A 15,486-nucleotide genomic window follows, 5' to 3' on the forward strand; every position below is an offset into this window, starting at 1 on the left:
TGTAAAATCACACACAAATACCAATCAGTGTCCTTCTTGTTAAGGATCCTAAAGCACTACCCCTCTCCCTGTGTCCTTCATGCTGTTTATTGATGTTGAGGTGTAAGCGTTCAATGACGTATTCCTAAATTTTTACAGGCAAGAAAACACCAAGCAAAGGTCTTGTGATATACTGTAAAATCCAACTGCAAAATTTGATAGTCCTGAAATAAACAATAAGAATATTCTCTTTCCAGTCTGTAGTTTTTGAAGGGCTTAAATAAAGGATGTATAAGGACTACTCTGAAAATAATTTTCCCTTTTTTAGTATGTTGTTCCACTACATCAGAGTGAAAATTAGGAGGTTAAACCTTCCTGCCTATGTTCTGTTATATTTTTTTCCCTGTCACAGATGGCAGCAGAGGGGCAGTCTGACAAAATGATATCTGACATGGAATTGCATATGAAGCAACAGTATGGAACTGAATTCCTTCATTAAGAAAAAAATTGCACCTGTTAACATTCATAGAGTCCTAGACTGGTTTGGGTTGGAAGGGACCTATTAATCTATTAAGAAGACCAAACAGTGTATGTTAACACAGTGAAAGTTGGACTGTAATGGGATCTTTTTGCTAGCAACAATATCCTTGTGACAGCTGTGAAACATTGGGTCACCTCTGCTGGTGCAGATTTATATAAGTAAAGCATGCAAACTCTTTTTTATCACAGTGAAAATGCATAGCTGATGGTGGTGTCTTTGCTGAAAAATAGTGCTTTGTAGCTGAATTATTGTTATTGTGCTTTTTGTACTTGTTGTAATTTCCTTGGAAATAAACAGATGGCATTATTTCCAGCACGACCTATGTAGAATGCAGCCATTAAATAAATATAGACACAGCATCCACATTCTGATGTTGTTCTTGTATCAATCTGAATCTTGTGAAATTATACTGTAAGTGCTGTAGGGCAAACAATTATCTGTCAACTGTCACAATGTGATATTTGCAAGATATATCTCAAAGCTATACCTGCTTTCCATGTACACCAACTTACCCTGCCACAGTCCCAGTACAAGAGAAATATCAACAAATTGAAGAGAGGTCACCTGAACTAAAATGATCCGGGAGCTAGAACAGAAGATATGCTCAGGGAATGAGAAGGTATGCTTAGGCAGTTAATTTTTGTCAGCTAGGGTAGCTAACTGTGTGACCTTAATACAGAGTTGAAGTTTTGGAGGGACACAGTGAAAGGGCAGTAGGAACAACATACTGTAAGAGAAATTCATTAGATGTAAGGAAAAAAATATTTCCCCTCGATGGTGCTTCAGCACTGGAGGAAGTTTCTCAGAGAGATCATCACCAAATCTCTGTCCTTGATATTCAGAATTCACCTGGACAAAGCCTTGAGGAACATGATATAGCTTTTGAATTAATCAATTTTGAACAGTAGTATTTATTGAAACATCTCCTGTAGTCTTTTTCTATCAAAATTTTCATCAAGTTATCTTGTTTTGTTGTTCTGAAACACCTAGAAATCACTTTTTTTTTTTTTTTTTTTTTTTAAAAAGCTGATCAGCAACACAAGTCTTTGTTTTTTTGTGGTTGTTGCACAACAGGAACAGCAGCTGCGCATGCAAAAGCCATCTGCAGACTTCAACAACAAGATTGTGTGATAACAAGACAAAAAACCCCATTGGCTTCCATAAGACTCATATACGTCGCTATTTCTGTTCAACTGTAATGTGGTGAACTGACAGCTGCTCCCTTATGCCTCATCCTGAGAGGTTGGGGTGTTGCTGTGGTAAGAGAGGCCAATGAGTTATCAAAGTATCTTTTTGAGTAAATGTCAAACCACATCCTGTTTTAGCCAAAACTCAACTGCTGTTCACTTAAAGAGGTTTTCAAGCTCACTTAGGCGCACCATCTACTCTGAGGTGATGGATTTGTGGGTGTGGGTTGATGAAAAACTCAATGTGGACTGGCAACATGTATTTACACCCCAGAAAACCAGCCATATCTTGGGTTGTATCAGAAGAACTGCAGTTAACAGGTTGAAGGAGGTGATTCTTCCCCCCACTCCATACCCCAACATAAAAAGATCGTCATGATGTTGGCCCCAAGGGAAGGTCACAAAAATTGTCAGAGGGCTGGAGCACCTCACCTGTGAAGACAGGCTGAGGGAGGTGGGTTTTTTTAGCCTGGAGAAGAGAGGGCTCCTGGGAGACTTCATAGTGACCTTCTGATACTTGAAGGGAGATTATAAATAGGAGGGAGACTGACTTTTTACTGTCTGATAGTGATGGGACAAAGGGTAATGGTTTTAAACTAAAAGAGGGGAGATTTAGATTAGATGTTAGCAAGAAACTCTTTACTATGAAGATGGTAAGGCACTTGAACATGTTGTTCAAAGAAGTTGTGGATTCTCCATCCCTGGAATTGTTCATCTCTGGGTTGAACAGAGCTTTGAGATTTGAGGGTACCCCTACATACGCATGAAAGGGAGGGATCAGAACTATACAACCTTCAAGGTCTTTTCCAATCCAAACCCTTCTATGATGATCCTGTAGCAACATTTTCTGCAGAGGCCTTCAGAGATACTTTACCTGGCTATATTTTCTCCTTGAAGACCCTGGCTATCCCCTCAGGATCTCTTTGTCTCCTATACATTTTGCCTCGCTTTTACTTTCACAATTGTTCTGCTTCCAAAATTCTACCAGTACTCCTATCTATTGGCCTGCACTACTCCTGTACCTATTTATGACGTATCTATGAATAAAATGTATCATTGTTTTCCATTTATTTCCAAGCGAGGTTCTTCTGAATCACTAATTGTGTAAGTTGTGCCACGAGCTAATATTTTAATGAGATGCAAAGTGGATGAAAGATCTCCAGAGGCACTCTCAATGATTAATAATCTCTTGGATTTACTGTTTATTCTTTGCAATAATCTTGACATGTATTTCCAATTTAATCTTGACACCTACAGGTCTTCACAGTTGTTATTTTAATCTCCTCTCCTCCTACTTTCTGTCTTTCATTTTAAAAACAATAAACATGATTTAACTTTTTCAAGGAAAATAATCTCATATTCTTGAGAATTATGTTCTACTTCTACTATGTTCTGCTCTCTCCATTCCTACGGGTACACACTGTGACAATGTGCAGCACAATGGTTCAGTTTGATATGTTTAATGCCGTTAGAAAATACAGTATTTTTTAAATGTTTGCAAGTCTATATACTGTCCAGGAAGGGGAGAAGGGTATTGTGGTTTATCTTTGAAAATAATACTTGCTTATTTTCATTATTTATTGTTTGGGACAGCACTCACTTTCTTACTCTCAACCTTCTTCTCCATCCCATCTCCCCTCACTCTCTACTATCCATCTCACTCTTCCCTCTTCATTTCTTTCCACCTATCTCTCTCTTAACCCTCCCCTGCCCTACCATCCTTCTCCCCCTTTCTCCCTCCCACTTCCTCTACCCTCCTCGCCCTCCCTCTCCCTCTCCCTCACCATCCCCGTTCATCTCTCCCTCTTCCTGCTCCCTTTACCTCTCTCTTCTGCCTTCTTCTTCCTCTCCCTCCCTGGTTTTCTCTCCTCCTCCCTCCCCATCTGACTTCTTCCTCCCTGCACCCTCTCTCTCTCCCTCCACATAGTGAGGATACGAAGATTTCCTTTTCCTTCTATAATGCCATATTCATTTTAAAATATGTCATGAGGACCTGGGTTGGAGTACCAATTTTTCATCTCTGAAAGCACAGATGTACTTCTTTTATACATCACCAATTGTAGAGTCAATTGTACCCATGCTGTTCTTAGAGAACAGCAGAAATCAAACATTTCTGTTGTGCTATCATAGCTTTTATAGGAAAATACAGAAAGCCTTATTAAGGATAGACTTTTATCAGAAGATAATTTTGAAAGGAAGCTAAAATAGGTTGAGATTGCCATATAGTTTTATTGGTTCCTGAAGCAGAACGTTTATACGAAGACTTGAGGCTTTCTACTTGCGTGATATCTATCCTCCTCTTCAGGGCAAAGCGTATCTAGTACGTTTTCTGAAAAAAAGAAGGAAAAGAACAAGAAATTAAGGATAAGCCGTTGAGAATTGCTGAAATACAAGCAATGATTGTTACATAAGTGAATCTTTGAGTGAGAAAGGAAGAAATGACTTTTCCACAGGTCAGTCTACTAGTGTTTCAATTCTTGTTACAAATAGAAGAATTAGGCTATTTTATTTGCAACAAAAATCTTTTTTCCAAAAGGATTTAGAATTCATAACGTATCTAGGTGGAAGATGATTATTTCATCTGTATTCATATAACAGGTTTAGGGAAGGGAAGGGAAGGGAAGGGAAGGGAAGGGAAGGGAAGGGAAGGGAAGGGAAGGGAAGGGAAGGGAAGGGAAGGGAAGGGAAGGGAAGGGAAGGGAAGGGAAGGGAAGGGAAGGGAAGGGAAGGGAAGGGAAGGGAAGGGAAGGGAAGGGAAGGGAAGGGAAGGGAAGGGAAGGGAAGGGAAAGAATTGATTCCAACAACAAATCAATGGTGCTTATAAATATAGCTTTAGAGAACCACTTATATTTTCCCTTCTTCTTCCCTTATAAATTCTTTTCTTTTCTTTTCTTTTCTTTTCTTTTCTTTTCTTTTCTTTTCTTTTCTTTTCTTTTCTTTTCTTTTCTTTTCTTTTCTTTTCTTTTCTTTTCTTTTCTTTTCTTTTCTTTTCTTTTCTTTTCTTTTCTTTTCTTTTCTTTTCTTTTCTTTTCTTTTTTCTTTTCTTTTCTTTTCTTTTCTTTTCTTTTCTTTTCTTTTCTTTTCTTTTCTTTTCTTTTCTTTTCTTTTCTTTTCTTTTCTTTTCTTTTCTTTTCTTTTCTTTTCCTTTCTTTTCCTTTCTTTTCCTTTCTTTTCCTTTCTTTTCCTTTCTTTTCCTTTCTTTTCCTTTCTTTTCTTTTCCTAGTTCTTTTCCTAGTTCTTTTCCTAGTTCTTTCTTATTTTTCTTAAGTGTTGTTTCACATTTCTATTTTTCATTTTTTCTTGTCTTTTAAGAGACCATACATTTTGATAATACTTAATTAATTGTCTTTTGCAATAACTCCCTGTCGTATTTCCTTATTTTTTCCTAAAGCCCTTCCCTTCATCCTTGCTAGCTTTTTCTCTTAAAATTAATGAGATATTCAATCGTGTTTAAGAGAGATAGATAGATTTATATAAATATCAGTTGCAAGACCTCTCTTTGTCCAAGGTTTTCTCAGGTACAGTTAGAATGATTTAGGATAAATATGTACAGAGTGGAAGAACTTCTATCCTCACCTTGTACCAAAGCATCATCCCCATTACAAATATCCCATACAAAAAGCTCTTGAAAATGAGCATTATGTATACAAACTTCCCAGCTGTAGCACTTCTTTGATAGTTTTCTGAAATGGGAGAAAAATAAAAATAAAGAGTAAACATTCCTTTGGGAAATTTCCTGGACAAGGTTATTACTGTATTCTATATTGTTGTTGTTGTTGTTGTTGTTGTTGTTATTGTTATTATTATTATTATTATTATTATTATTATTATTACATTCATAGTGGTGGAACTGATTGGGAAATTGTCCAAATAAAGAGAATTTGGGCGGGACATCAAATGAAATTGGATTGGAGTCTTTCACATAGGAATATCATTTATTCTAATTCTGCAGAGTATCTAAGGAGACAACATGCTGCGGAATGACTTAGTTAAGTCAGTGACCTAACTTCTCACTAGAAAATCAGCACTCATCTTCATGTTATATATAACTTTGTTGCTCTCAGTGATATTTTACACTAAAATGTTCAGTTTGGGCTTTCAGTCTTATGGAAGGTTTCATGAGAGCAGACAAAAGTTGAATGTTCACACATTCATACATAAGAACATAAATGTATATGTATATACTTGTACCTGCATCTGTGTGCACAAGTATAAATGGAAGTATATGACAGGGAAAAAAAGCACAGTAGTTGTCTAGACACTTGTACTGAAGACTCATCTTTCAGTGAGCATTTTTTGCATAAATGAACAGATTGATTGTCGAGAAGGGAAAAAAAATGAATGACTTAACTTACCACTGGAGATATAACAGCCTAAATGCAGAAAGAAAGAAAGAGGAATTATTAATTGAGTTCAGATATTAAACAGAACATCTTTCATTGTGCTTATTCAATTCCTTTTATAATAGTGGGTGTGTGAGGGAATGAGAGTGATAGGGCTTTTAGCCAATTTGGAGAAAGACATGATCAGATTCTGTTGATTGCTCTCAATTTTTTAGTTACTGACAGATCTAGTTAAATGTGCTAGACTTCCAAGAAACATACTTGAAATAATGACTAATTGCCCTGGAGGAAGGAGCCTACAAAGAATGAGCTCTGTATATGTCTTACTCACCAGTATCACCATGGATGAATTTATGTATTGATTGCTGTCCATCGTGAAAAAATTCAGCAATACACTCAAAACGGTTCAGAGGGTTGAACCACTCTTGGGCTGAGATTCTCAGTCTGCTGGTCAATGCGTAAGTGCTCCCATTTGATGTGGAAATTTCATCTGTTCCCACTCCTTCTGTCCTCTTGTTGCCATTCACCTTCCAGACTAAATTGAGGTGATCAGGGTAGAAACCAGAGGCCAGGCATACCAGAGTGGCCTTATTCTTCTGTTGAATCTCCTGCTTTGACGGTGAAAAGATGGCCACAGTCGGTGGTATGATTTTTTCATCATCCTTCCCTGAAATGGAAAGCACTGTAGCTCAGAGCCTCCATTAATGATTTAACTAACAAAAAACTAACCATGGTGGGTTTTGTTTGTTAATTTGTTTTTGCAGAAGTATTTTTACTGGAAGCTAGACGTCAAATTCAAGATTAAATAAGAACTATAGAGCTGAGTGTGCAAGTTCATGGACTTCAGGCTAAAAGACAGTTATATACGCATTTGATTATAGTATCTTTGCATAGTGTATACTAAATACGCTGTGCTATATGTGCCATTTGAATGAAAATCAATACAAAATTTGAATAGAATGTGGCTCAAGTATTCAAAATGTTAATGTACAGAGCATGTATGAAACTTTTTTTCTGGATACTGTCCAGATTGACAAAGTTAATAAAGCTGAGCTGCTAATTGGAAAAAAAAAAAAAAAGAATTTAATTCTCTTTTCTTTTGCACTAAGATGAACGATGAGTAGGAGCCAAACTCATCCTTTGATTTCACCATGTATTGAGTCTTTTTATGTCTGTGTATTCTCTTTTTCTTGGGTTTTGAGTGAAGACTTTTCTGAAATGTCTTGCCTGGTTTCACCTTAAGCCATCCTTGTCCTACAGTTTTAAGAATAAAAAGAAACAATCAAGCAAATAAATTGAGTCCCACAGACCAATAATCTACCTATTTTTAAAGTACAATTTCTCAGAAGATCCATGAGTGAATGTGATTGTTGTTTTTTTTGGAGGGGTGGAGGGGTGGGGAGAGGGGGTTCTTTGAAAAGGCATGTCAGGCAGTTTAATTTATGTCACAAAATATTGCTCATATGTAGAGCAAAATAACAAGATGCAGTAATATTAAAAAAAAAAAAGTAAATGTAATATGAAAGAATGTAGAGATATAGATTTGAAGGGTGGGCTATTTGATGGATAAGAAATTGTTTAGAAGGTTTCAATCAGAAGGCTGTGGTCAATGGCTTTACGTCGAGGTGGAGGCTGGTGACAAATGATGTCCCCCAGGGTCTGTCTTGGGACCAGTACTCTTTAACATTTTTATCAATGACATAGAAGATGGCAGGTAGATAGTTATAGGTCAAGGGGGAATGGTTTTAAATGAAAGGAGGGAAGATTTAGATTAGATGTCAGGGGAAAGTCAGAGAGGCTGGTGAGGTGCTGGAACAGGTTATCCAGAATGGCTGTGGGTGCCCTGTCCCTGGAGTCATTCAAGGCCAGATTAAATCGGACCTTGGGCAACCTGATCTACTACTTGATTAGCGGTTGACAGTCCTGCCTGTGGCAGGGAGGTTGGAACCTAATGATCCTTGAGGACCCTTCCAACACAAGACATTCTATGATTCTATGAATAAATCTTCCTTTACCATCTACTGAGTAAAATATGGATTTAAATTGTGAAGGCTCGATTCTGCAATGGTGATTGTACTTCCTCTCATCCTGGAAATAAAAAAGAGGACTATATCCTTTGTGTCTTAATTAGATGCAAATATATATATATGTATCGAAGTTTGTTATATCACGAAGAAAAGCCAATAGGCTTTCAACTGTGCTTCTCATTCCAATCTCACAGGATTCCTCAGCTCCATCTTTTCTATTAGAACTTTCTCTTACTTTTCCTTGCAATTGATGTCAGTATGGAAAAGAATATAGATCAGAGAAAAACAGGGTTAAATTGTAAACCCAAAGTCTACTTGTCTGTATCTGAAAGTGTAAATACTTGAATGGTTTTGGTTTTGTGTGTATATGTACGTAAAATTTCCCCTGCTATAGAAATTTTTTGTGACATAAACCACATTTACCTTTTCTTATGTCCCTGTGGATGATATTACAGAATTATCTCTCTCTCTTTAGCATTTTCAATTGTTTCTGATTTACTTTCTCAGATTCATTTAACTATTTCTTTCTTCTTTTTTCATCTTTCCTCATCTGTCTGATAGGAATCCTTATGAAATCTTAATAGCCAGACAGCAGATGGACAGCTAGACATTGTAAAAATAACATCAACAAATCTAAGTAGTGCAAATAGATGTCTGATTGAAAATAAGAAGTGAAATATTGCAAATAGTGAAAATTATTGAAGATTGATCACTCATTTCAATGAAAGCAGCATTTCAATGTTTGGATACTTGTTTTTGTTCTCTGGATCAAATGGTACAGTCCAGGGTCAGCATTAGATTGCCTAATTTGAGAAAAATTGCATTTTCCCAGTTTTCCTGTAGGTGGACGTGCAGGTCACTTTCTCTCAAAGTGTTTCTAGTTAGCACACTACCTGTATCTTTTAACTGGTTTTCTTAGTGTGCTTTTAGAAGAGCCAGAGCACAGTAGGTTCATTCGGTCATGCCCCTCTTCTTACCTATTATTAAACGTGTTGTGTTCCCTGTCTCTTTCCTTTCTGTGCTCTTCAAGAGAATCCAAGTGAGGATCACCAGATTTTGACAATTAAATTCCCACCAAAAATTCCCACTTTTCATTTCAGAATCTTAAAGGAACTCTCTAGTATTTGGTATATTTCTTTCTTTCTTACACAAAACTCTTAACTGCAGTACTACTCCAGAATAAACACTTTAAAATGCCCACTCAAAAATGTGTCCCTTATTCAGTCTAATCAAGGTCCACTAAAACCACTCTGTAAGCTTATATGTGAGCATAAGGTTCATCAGGATATTTTTGGTGAGCTTAATAAATACAGCCATTTTCACCAAATGTTCTTATATATCATATCCATCTTTGTGCGTTCCAGAAAGAGTTGGAATTACTTTTATACTGCATTCTGTTCGTATTCCATACCAACTGAGTTTTTATATTCCATTCTAGTCTGTGCTAACTATAGAGTATAAATAATAGAAATTCTGAAGAGAGGATCCTTCATCTGAATCCTCTGAATTATATATTATAAATATTATAAAGGATATTATATCATAGATCATAAATAATTAAATAATTCAATATTATATATTAAATTAAATAATTAAATATTATATATTATTAATATTATATATTATAAATAAGTAAGGAGAGATCCTTAGTTATCACTGTTACAGCCTTAGAACCTTCCCCTTGCACAACAAAACACACACTTCTCATGAGTCCCACTTACCCAGAACTGTTACTTTCGTTCCTTCTCCAAAATACTGGATATTAACAGAACACAGCCTCACAGTGTAATATCAAAACTGCTCACTCCTGTCCAGTGATCAACATGTTAAAACTTCAAATTTGACTTTTTTTCTTTTTGTCCAGTAGTCAAGTAGTACCCAAAGGTGTACTGAAAAGAAGGTCTATCAGCTATCTTTTTGGTACCTCATCATTAAATATTCTGCATTTTGTTCTAATGATGATTTGGATGAAAGCGTAAAAATGACTACTCATGCGTCTGTCATCAATAAAAAACTCCATTGTCTACCACTGCATTTTGACACTGATATATCCTCACATGTTTTAGGAATAAAAGTACATAATGTAAGATCCATACACCTTCTGGACATGCTCTCTCTTTCTTTCCCTCCAGCCTCCTTATCTTTTGCCAATTACTTTTGTGTAGAAGTACACTGCTCCCAGTCCCATGGACACACATTCTATCCAGACATGACAATGGGAGATTGGAATAACATAGGAATAAGAAGGATTGGTTCATTCTGGAGGCAATCTAATTTGGGGAAAAGATTTGGTCAGGAGTATCATTTATTTCTAGCAGAAGACAACCAGAATATTATGTGAAGTCTCTAGGAGTTCTGCATTGTAGATGAAATATACATTTTTCCAGAACATGTCTTATCTGGCTTCAGCTCTCTTCTTTGATGCCATCTCACTATTCTGATTCCAATGTCTTATATTAATCTTGCTTACTTTCTACAGATTTATTATCATAACAGATTAAATATAAAAACATCCTTTTCCATGGGAAATTTAGTAAAATGAATTGTTTAATTTGTCCCCTTCTTCTTTGGAATCTCTGCTAACTGCATCTTCCTTGGTCTGTCTTTCCTGAAACTCCTAATATAAAATTTTCCAATACACATTTTTTTCTTACCTAGAAAAGTGACTCGTGTTTCTTTTTCAAAATATGGTATTGCTGCTGACCTTCACATGAAAATGTCTGAGGTCCTTGTCTTCATCCTTCATGTTGGCACAAATTTTCTATATTGTAGTTCCCCCATACAAAGAAGAGCTACCTTTGAAGGAGATGCACAAGCCGCAGGAGATAAAGCATGATATTTCAGCACTGAAATATTCAGACCATTGGGAAGATTCTGTCCATCCTTTCCTTGTAGACCTTTAGTACATTTTCTCCTCTTTCTTTCAAGTGTAACTACAAAAGCATTTTTTCTTTTAAAGAATCCTCTTTTCCATGAACATACAAAAAAACCTGTTTTTAAGCAAGAGATTTATGAAAACACTGACTTTCAATACTTTAAGTGATGATGAACTAAAACCATGTGGAAATTTCAATGTAAAGTCTTGTCAGTGCCACCAGAAAAAAAATTGTATTACACATGTTCCTTGGGAAATGATTCTTTGAATGTGCAAAAGGTAGCTTCCACAGAAAGATCAGTACCTATGGCATGTGTTAACAAAAACCTGTGTCAAGTAGGGTGAAAAAGAAATGGCAGACACACTCAGTTTTGCTGTCAGCCTCCACTTATCACTCATTGTAATCATTGAGGTCTCAAGTTGAACTGTCTGAAGTTGAGTGTCACTTAATAAGACAGTGTGCACCATCCATTGAAATAATGTGAGAGTTTGAATAGTTGAGGATAGAGAAGACTCCATAAACTTCCCATTTCTTCTTCTCCCCTCTGAAACTTCTGATATCTTTGAAATATGATCACAGGAGATCACTAATCTATCTTTCAACTCCTGAACAGAGTATTAGTGCCCTTATCTCCAGTTGATGGGTTTTACTTCAAGAATCAGAACAACTCAATAAATTCTCCTCATCTTGTTCTTTCTTCTACGGGCTTTCTCACACATACTTTCCTGTTTGTGTTTCTCTTTTTCTTTTTTTCCCCTACTTTATTTTTTCATACAGCTTTGATACTCTCAGAAGAAAAAACATACCCAAAAACCTAGGAACACCTTTTACAATTATAAGTGCAAGTATAGCAAAAAAATAGTTCTGAAAATATTAACTGCAGCTGTACGATTGATCATCCTGCTCACTGTACAGAGAATAACTTAAACATGCTTGACTAAAGTAGGAAATAGTGGTTTAAACAAAAACAGCTGGAAGACAGAATTCTTCTAAGTAGTGTTTCTGTCTTTCTTTAATTTCAAATATACACTGTAAATGGCATTTCCTGTCTTGTAACAGTCCTCTCGATATCTGCTCTAAACTTGAAGGGCAGTGTTTAAGCACTGTTAACATTTTTTGAAAACACTTGTTTTTAAAATATTATAAGCCAAAATCCAAATTACTGTGATGCTTTTCATAGTCCGAGTTTATGTGAAAGAGAAATCAATTCAAGTTTCCTTCCTAGGTGAACAAAAAATGCTAAGATTTTATGTAAATTATAGAGGATCATTACATTTTTTAGTAGGTGATTTCAAAAAGGCCTCTTTTCTTCGTGCCTTGTAACTTTGACCCATAAAGGCATTCTTGTGAAAAGGAGTTTATTGAAAACAAGTCATCCTTTTGATTCAACCAGCCATAAGACTACGTAAGTAACAGCTATAATCAGAGCACCAACTGAATTTCTTCAGTATAATATTCCCACCTGTTCCAAAGCAAAGTATTTTGAGGAGGTGAAGGAAATGACAGGCACAAAGCAGGAAAAAAAGGAGCCAGTTTTATCCCAGAGTAACAAATAAACATACAAAGGAGACTTACCAAGCACTGTCAGATGGGTGCCCTGTCCAAAGTTCAGTGGTGTGTTTGCACAGTAATTTGAAGAAGTACCAGAATTGGCTGCCACTATCAACAGCACATAAAACCTCTATGATAACAGGATATATCATATCTCCCACTAGATCACATACAGAAGGAATCTTTCTGCTCTCATCTGTATTAGAAAAAAATGTACTTTTTTGCAGAAATATATAGAATATGATTTCAGGAGGTACTGTATCCAGCCAACCCAGCCTATCCAGGAAGTAACTATTTTCATTTCTGTATCCTGCTTCTCAGCATTAGTTTCAGAATTCAGCCTGAGGCATCTTTTGTAAATAAAAGCAGAAGCAGTGAATCTCTCCTCTTTCTGCCATCACTAAGCTTTGCTAATAAGCACTTGAATTTCTGGAACTCACCCATCCACCCATCCTGCATTTATTTCCCTCAACTTCCCTCCTGCCTAATTTTCGTACAGCCCTTTCATACTCTTTTACAAAAACAAAAAAACAAAAAAAAACAAAAAAACATGTATTTGTTAAAAGTACAGACTTCTTTTCCTCATCTGGTACTGCTGCTAGGGTCCAGCATCAAACTCTGCTAGAAAATAGTCCATCCTACATCCAAAGGAGTATCCTGTTGTATTTTCTAAAGGATAGTGTGGGAGTGGGAGTTAGATGGCATTCTTGTAGCTCTTCCTAGAAGTTACCTATCTGACTTAGTGCTTTTTTCCTAGCAAGAACAGTGTTGTAGACCTGTCAAAATTGTTTTGCTTTTCATGTGATAATATTGTATTCATCTCTCCTCAAGTACCAGCCAGGTAGAATCTTAAAGGTCTCCGTGCAGGAGCAGATAGATACTGCTTGAAGCAGTATGGTTCCCCTGTGGCCATTAAGTAATGATCAAAAACTAGCTGATTCCTGTATGAATGGTGTCCTCTCATGGTGGAAATATCTATAGATCAATGATGGAATAAGCAAAATATTTCTTCTACTTACAAGGGCTGCAATGAAGTCCAGACTACAAATCTTCCTGTGTGAAGAAAAATAGGAACACCGCCAGGATTTTATCATGGGATCAAAGAATTTTCATGTTCGCGACCTCTCCAAGAGGAGAGAGATCTCTATCTTTTATCTATCCATTCTGGCTGAGTGAACTCCTCAGGAGCATCAGTTTACCCTTTTCAAGGAGTGTTTCTGTAAACGCCTTCCAAAGAAATGCATCAGACTTTCCTGCCAGTGTTCTTATGATGACTGAATATAATGCTTTCTTCAAGTCTACCTTAAGAGGCTGAGGACAAATTTCACAAAGTCTGTTCTTATACTGACTGTACTATGGAAAATTAATGGTCTTGACTGTCAAGACTTTCAAAGACAACTGTTGGGATAGAAATAGAAATGCTTCTGTATCTCTGCATGCTGAATTGCACTGTGCCATTTGTCTTCTCCAACACATTGCCACTCAGGAATCCAATCTCCAATCTTGTATATATATCTGGTAAGAAGCAGGAAGATGGCTGTGACAGACTGAAAACTAGAAAGACACAGATGTGTATGATCATACCAAACAGATGCTAAATACCAGTAAGAGGATAAACAGTACAGGTGCACTAAAAAAATGATTACAGTTTCTGTCACGGGGTAATTTAGGGACAAGGCAGTCACAAGAAGAAAACAATATCATCAAGTGGCATAGTATCTAAAATAAATCTACTAATATATTAAAATAAGTGTGACAGCTGGACATAAGGTTTTATCCTAAGGTTTCTGACATGCACATGCATATACATGCTCTGTACAGCTGTATAACCAAGATGTTATAATTGCAATATAATCAAAAGAGTGAGGCAAAGCAAACAAGGATCACAAAAGAGAATAAGTAGAAGAGCTTACCCTTGGGTTGAGCTCACTAGAAGATATCAAAGAGGAGGATCTCCAGAAGAGATCCTTCCCCTCTGGTAGCCAGCTCTTAAATAGGTCCAGGAGGGGTGGAGCCAGGCTCCACCCCTTCCGGCAGCACAGGTGAATTGCCTTCACCTGTGCTCCTCTGGCTGACTCATGGCTCACCTCAGGTGATCAATCAGAGGTTCAGGCCATGACTCAGCAGTTCCCATACACTCCACCCCTTCACGGCGTGAACCAATGATCAGGTTAACAAAAGGGTAAGCTTTCCCTAATACAGAGATCCGGTATATCGCGACGCTTATACAATTTTATCGCGACGTATGTTGGTACAGTTCAAGACAAGTGATGATTAGTGGATGTCCATATTCTTCTATGGGCCAGTGCTCGATGATGTGCCTGGAGGTATGAAGTCCTGAGGTGCAAGTCCATTCTATGTTCCATCAGTCCCATGCAGACCATCACCGGGTGTTGTACGTGATCTGACAGCAACACTGGAACGCTTGATGGCATTTTGTTCCTTCCGGTGGTCCTGAAGGCTCACAGACTCACGGGGAGTAATACAGATGTTTTACAGGTACCAGGAGGGGAAGGTCTGCTCTCCAGGGCAAGATACAGGCCGTATTTCTGTCTTGGGTCAACACTTCCGCTTGTACTGGGGCACGTCCTGGCCGCCTGTACCACACCTTTTTGCCGGATATCTGCGGCTGCATAACGATATCAGGCACCAAAGGAGGTGTCCTGATCTGCCATAGGGACATGATGGGGGTCCCTTTAGCAATAAAGATCGGAGTGTTGACCATAATATCAGTAGGCCATGTACCTATTACTGGAGGGACTACTGAGCCTCCCACCTCCAATAGTCTCCCCCAAGGTGCAAGTAGGCCACACCACTTGGGTCCTACCTGCACCTTCCAGGGCCATTTTATTTTATGGGTACCTGGCTCTAAGTTTTCAGGGGCAGGGAGCAGAAGATTATTTTCATTACCAATTTGGGGTCTTACCTGATGATCAGTGCCCGTAATTTGGATCCTAAGCGGGGTGGCCCATGTCGTCTGC

At 37.4% G+C, this 15,486-nt stretch overlaps 1 gene segment (V, D, J or C); it reads right to left on the reverse strand.

The window, feature by feature from the left end:
- Positions 1–3,912: 3,912 nt before the first annotated feature.
- On the reverse strand, positions 3,913–11,352 carry LOC125695788 (T cell receptor beta constant 2-like). The segment is given in 6 exon segments: positions 3,913–4,036; positions 5,285–5,391; positions 6,064–6,081; positions 6,383–6,718; positions 9,800–9,855; positions 11,258–11,352. Coding segments are annotated over 6 exon segments (624 nt in total).
- Between the last annotated feature and the right edge of the window lie 4,134 nt (positions 11,353–15,486).

The sequence above is a fragment of the Lagopus muta genome, chromosome 1, assembly GCF_023343835.1.
Source record: "Lagopus muta isolate bLagMut1 chromosome 1, bLagMut1 primary, whole genome shotgun sequence".
NCBI lineage: Eukaryota > Metazoa > Chordata > Aves > Galliformes > Phasianidae > Lagopus > Lagopus muta.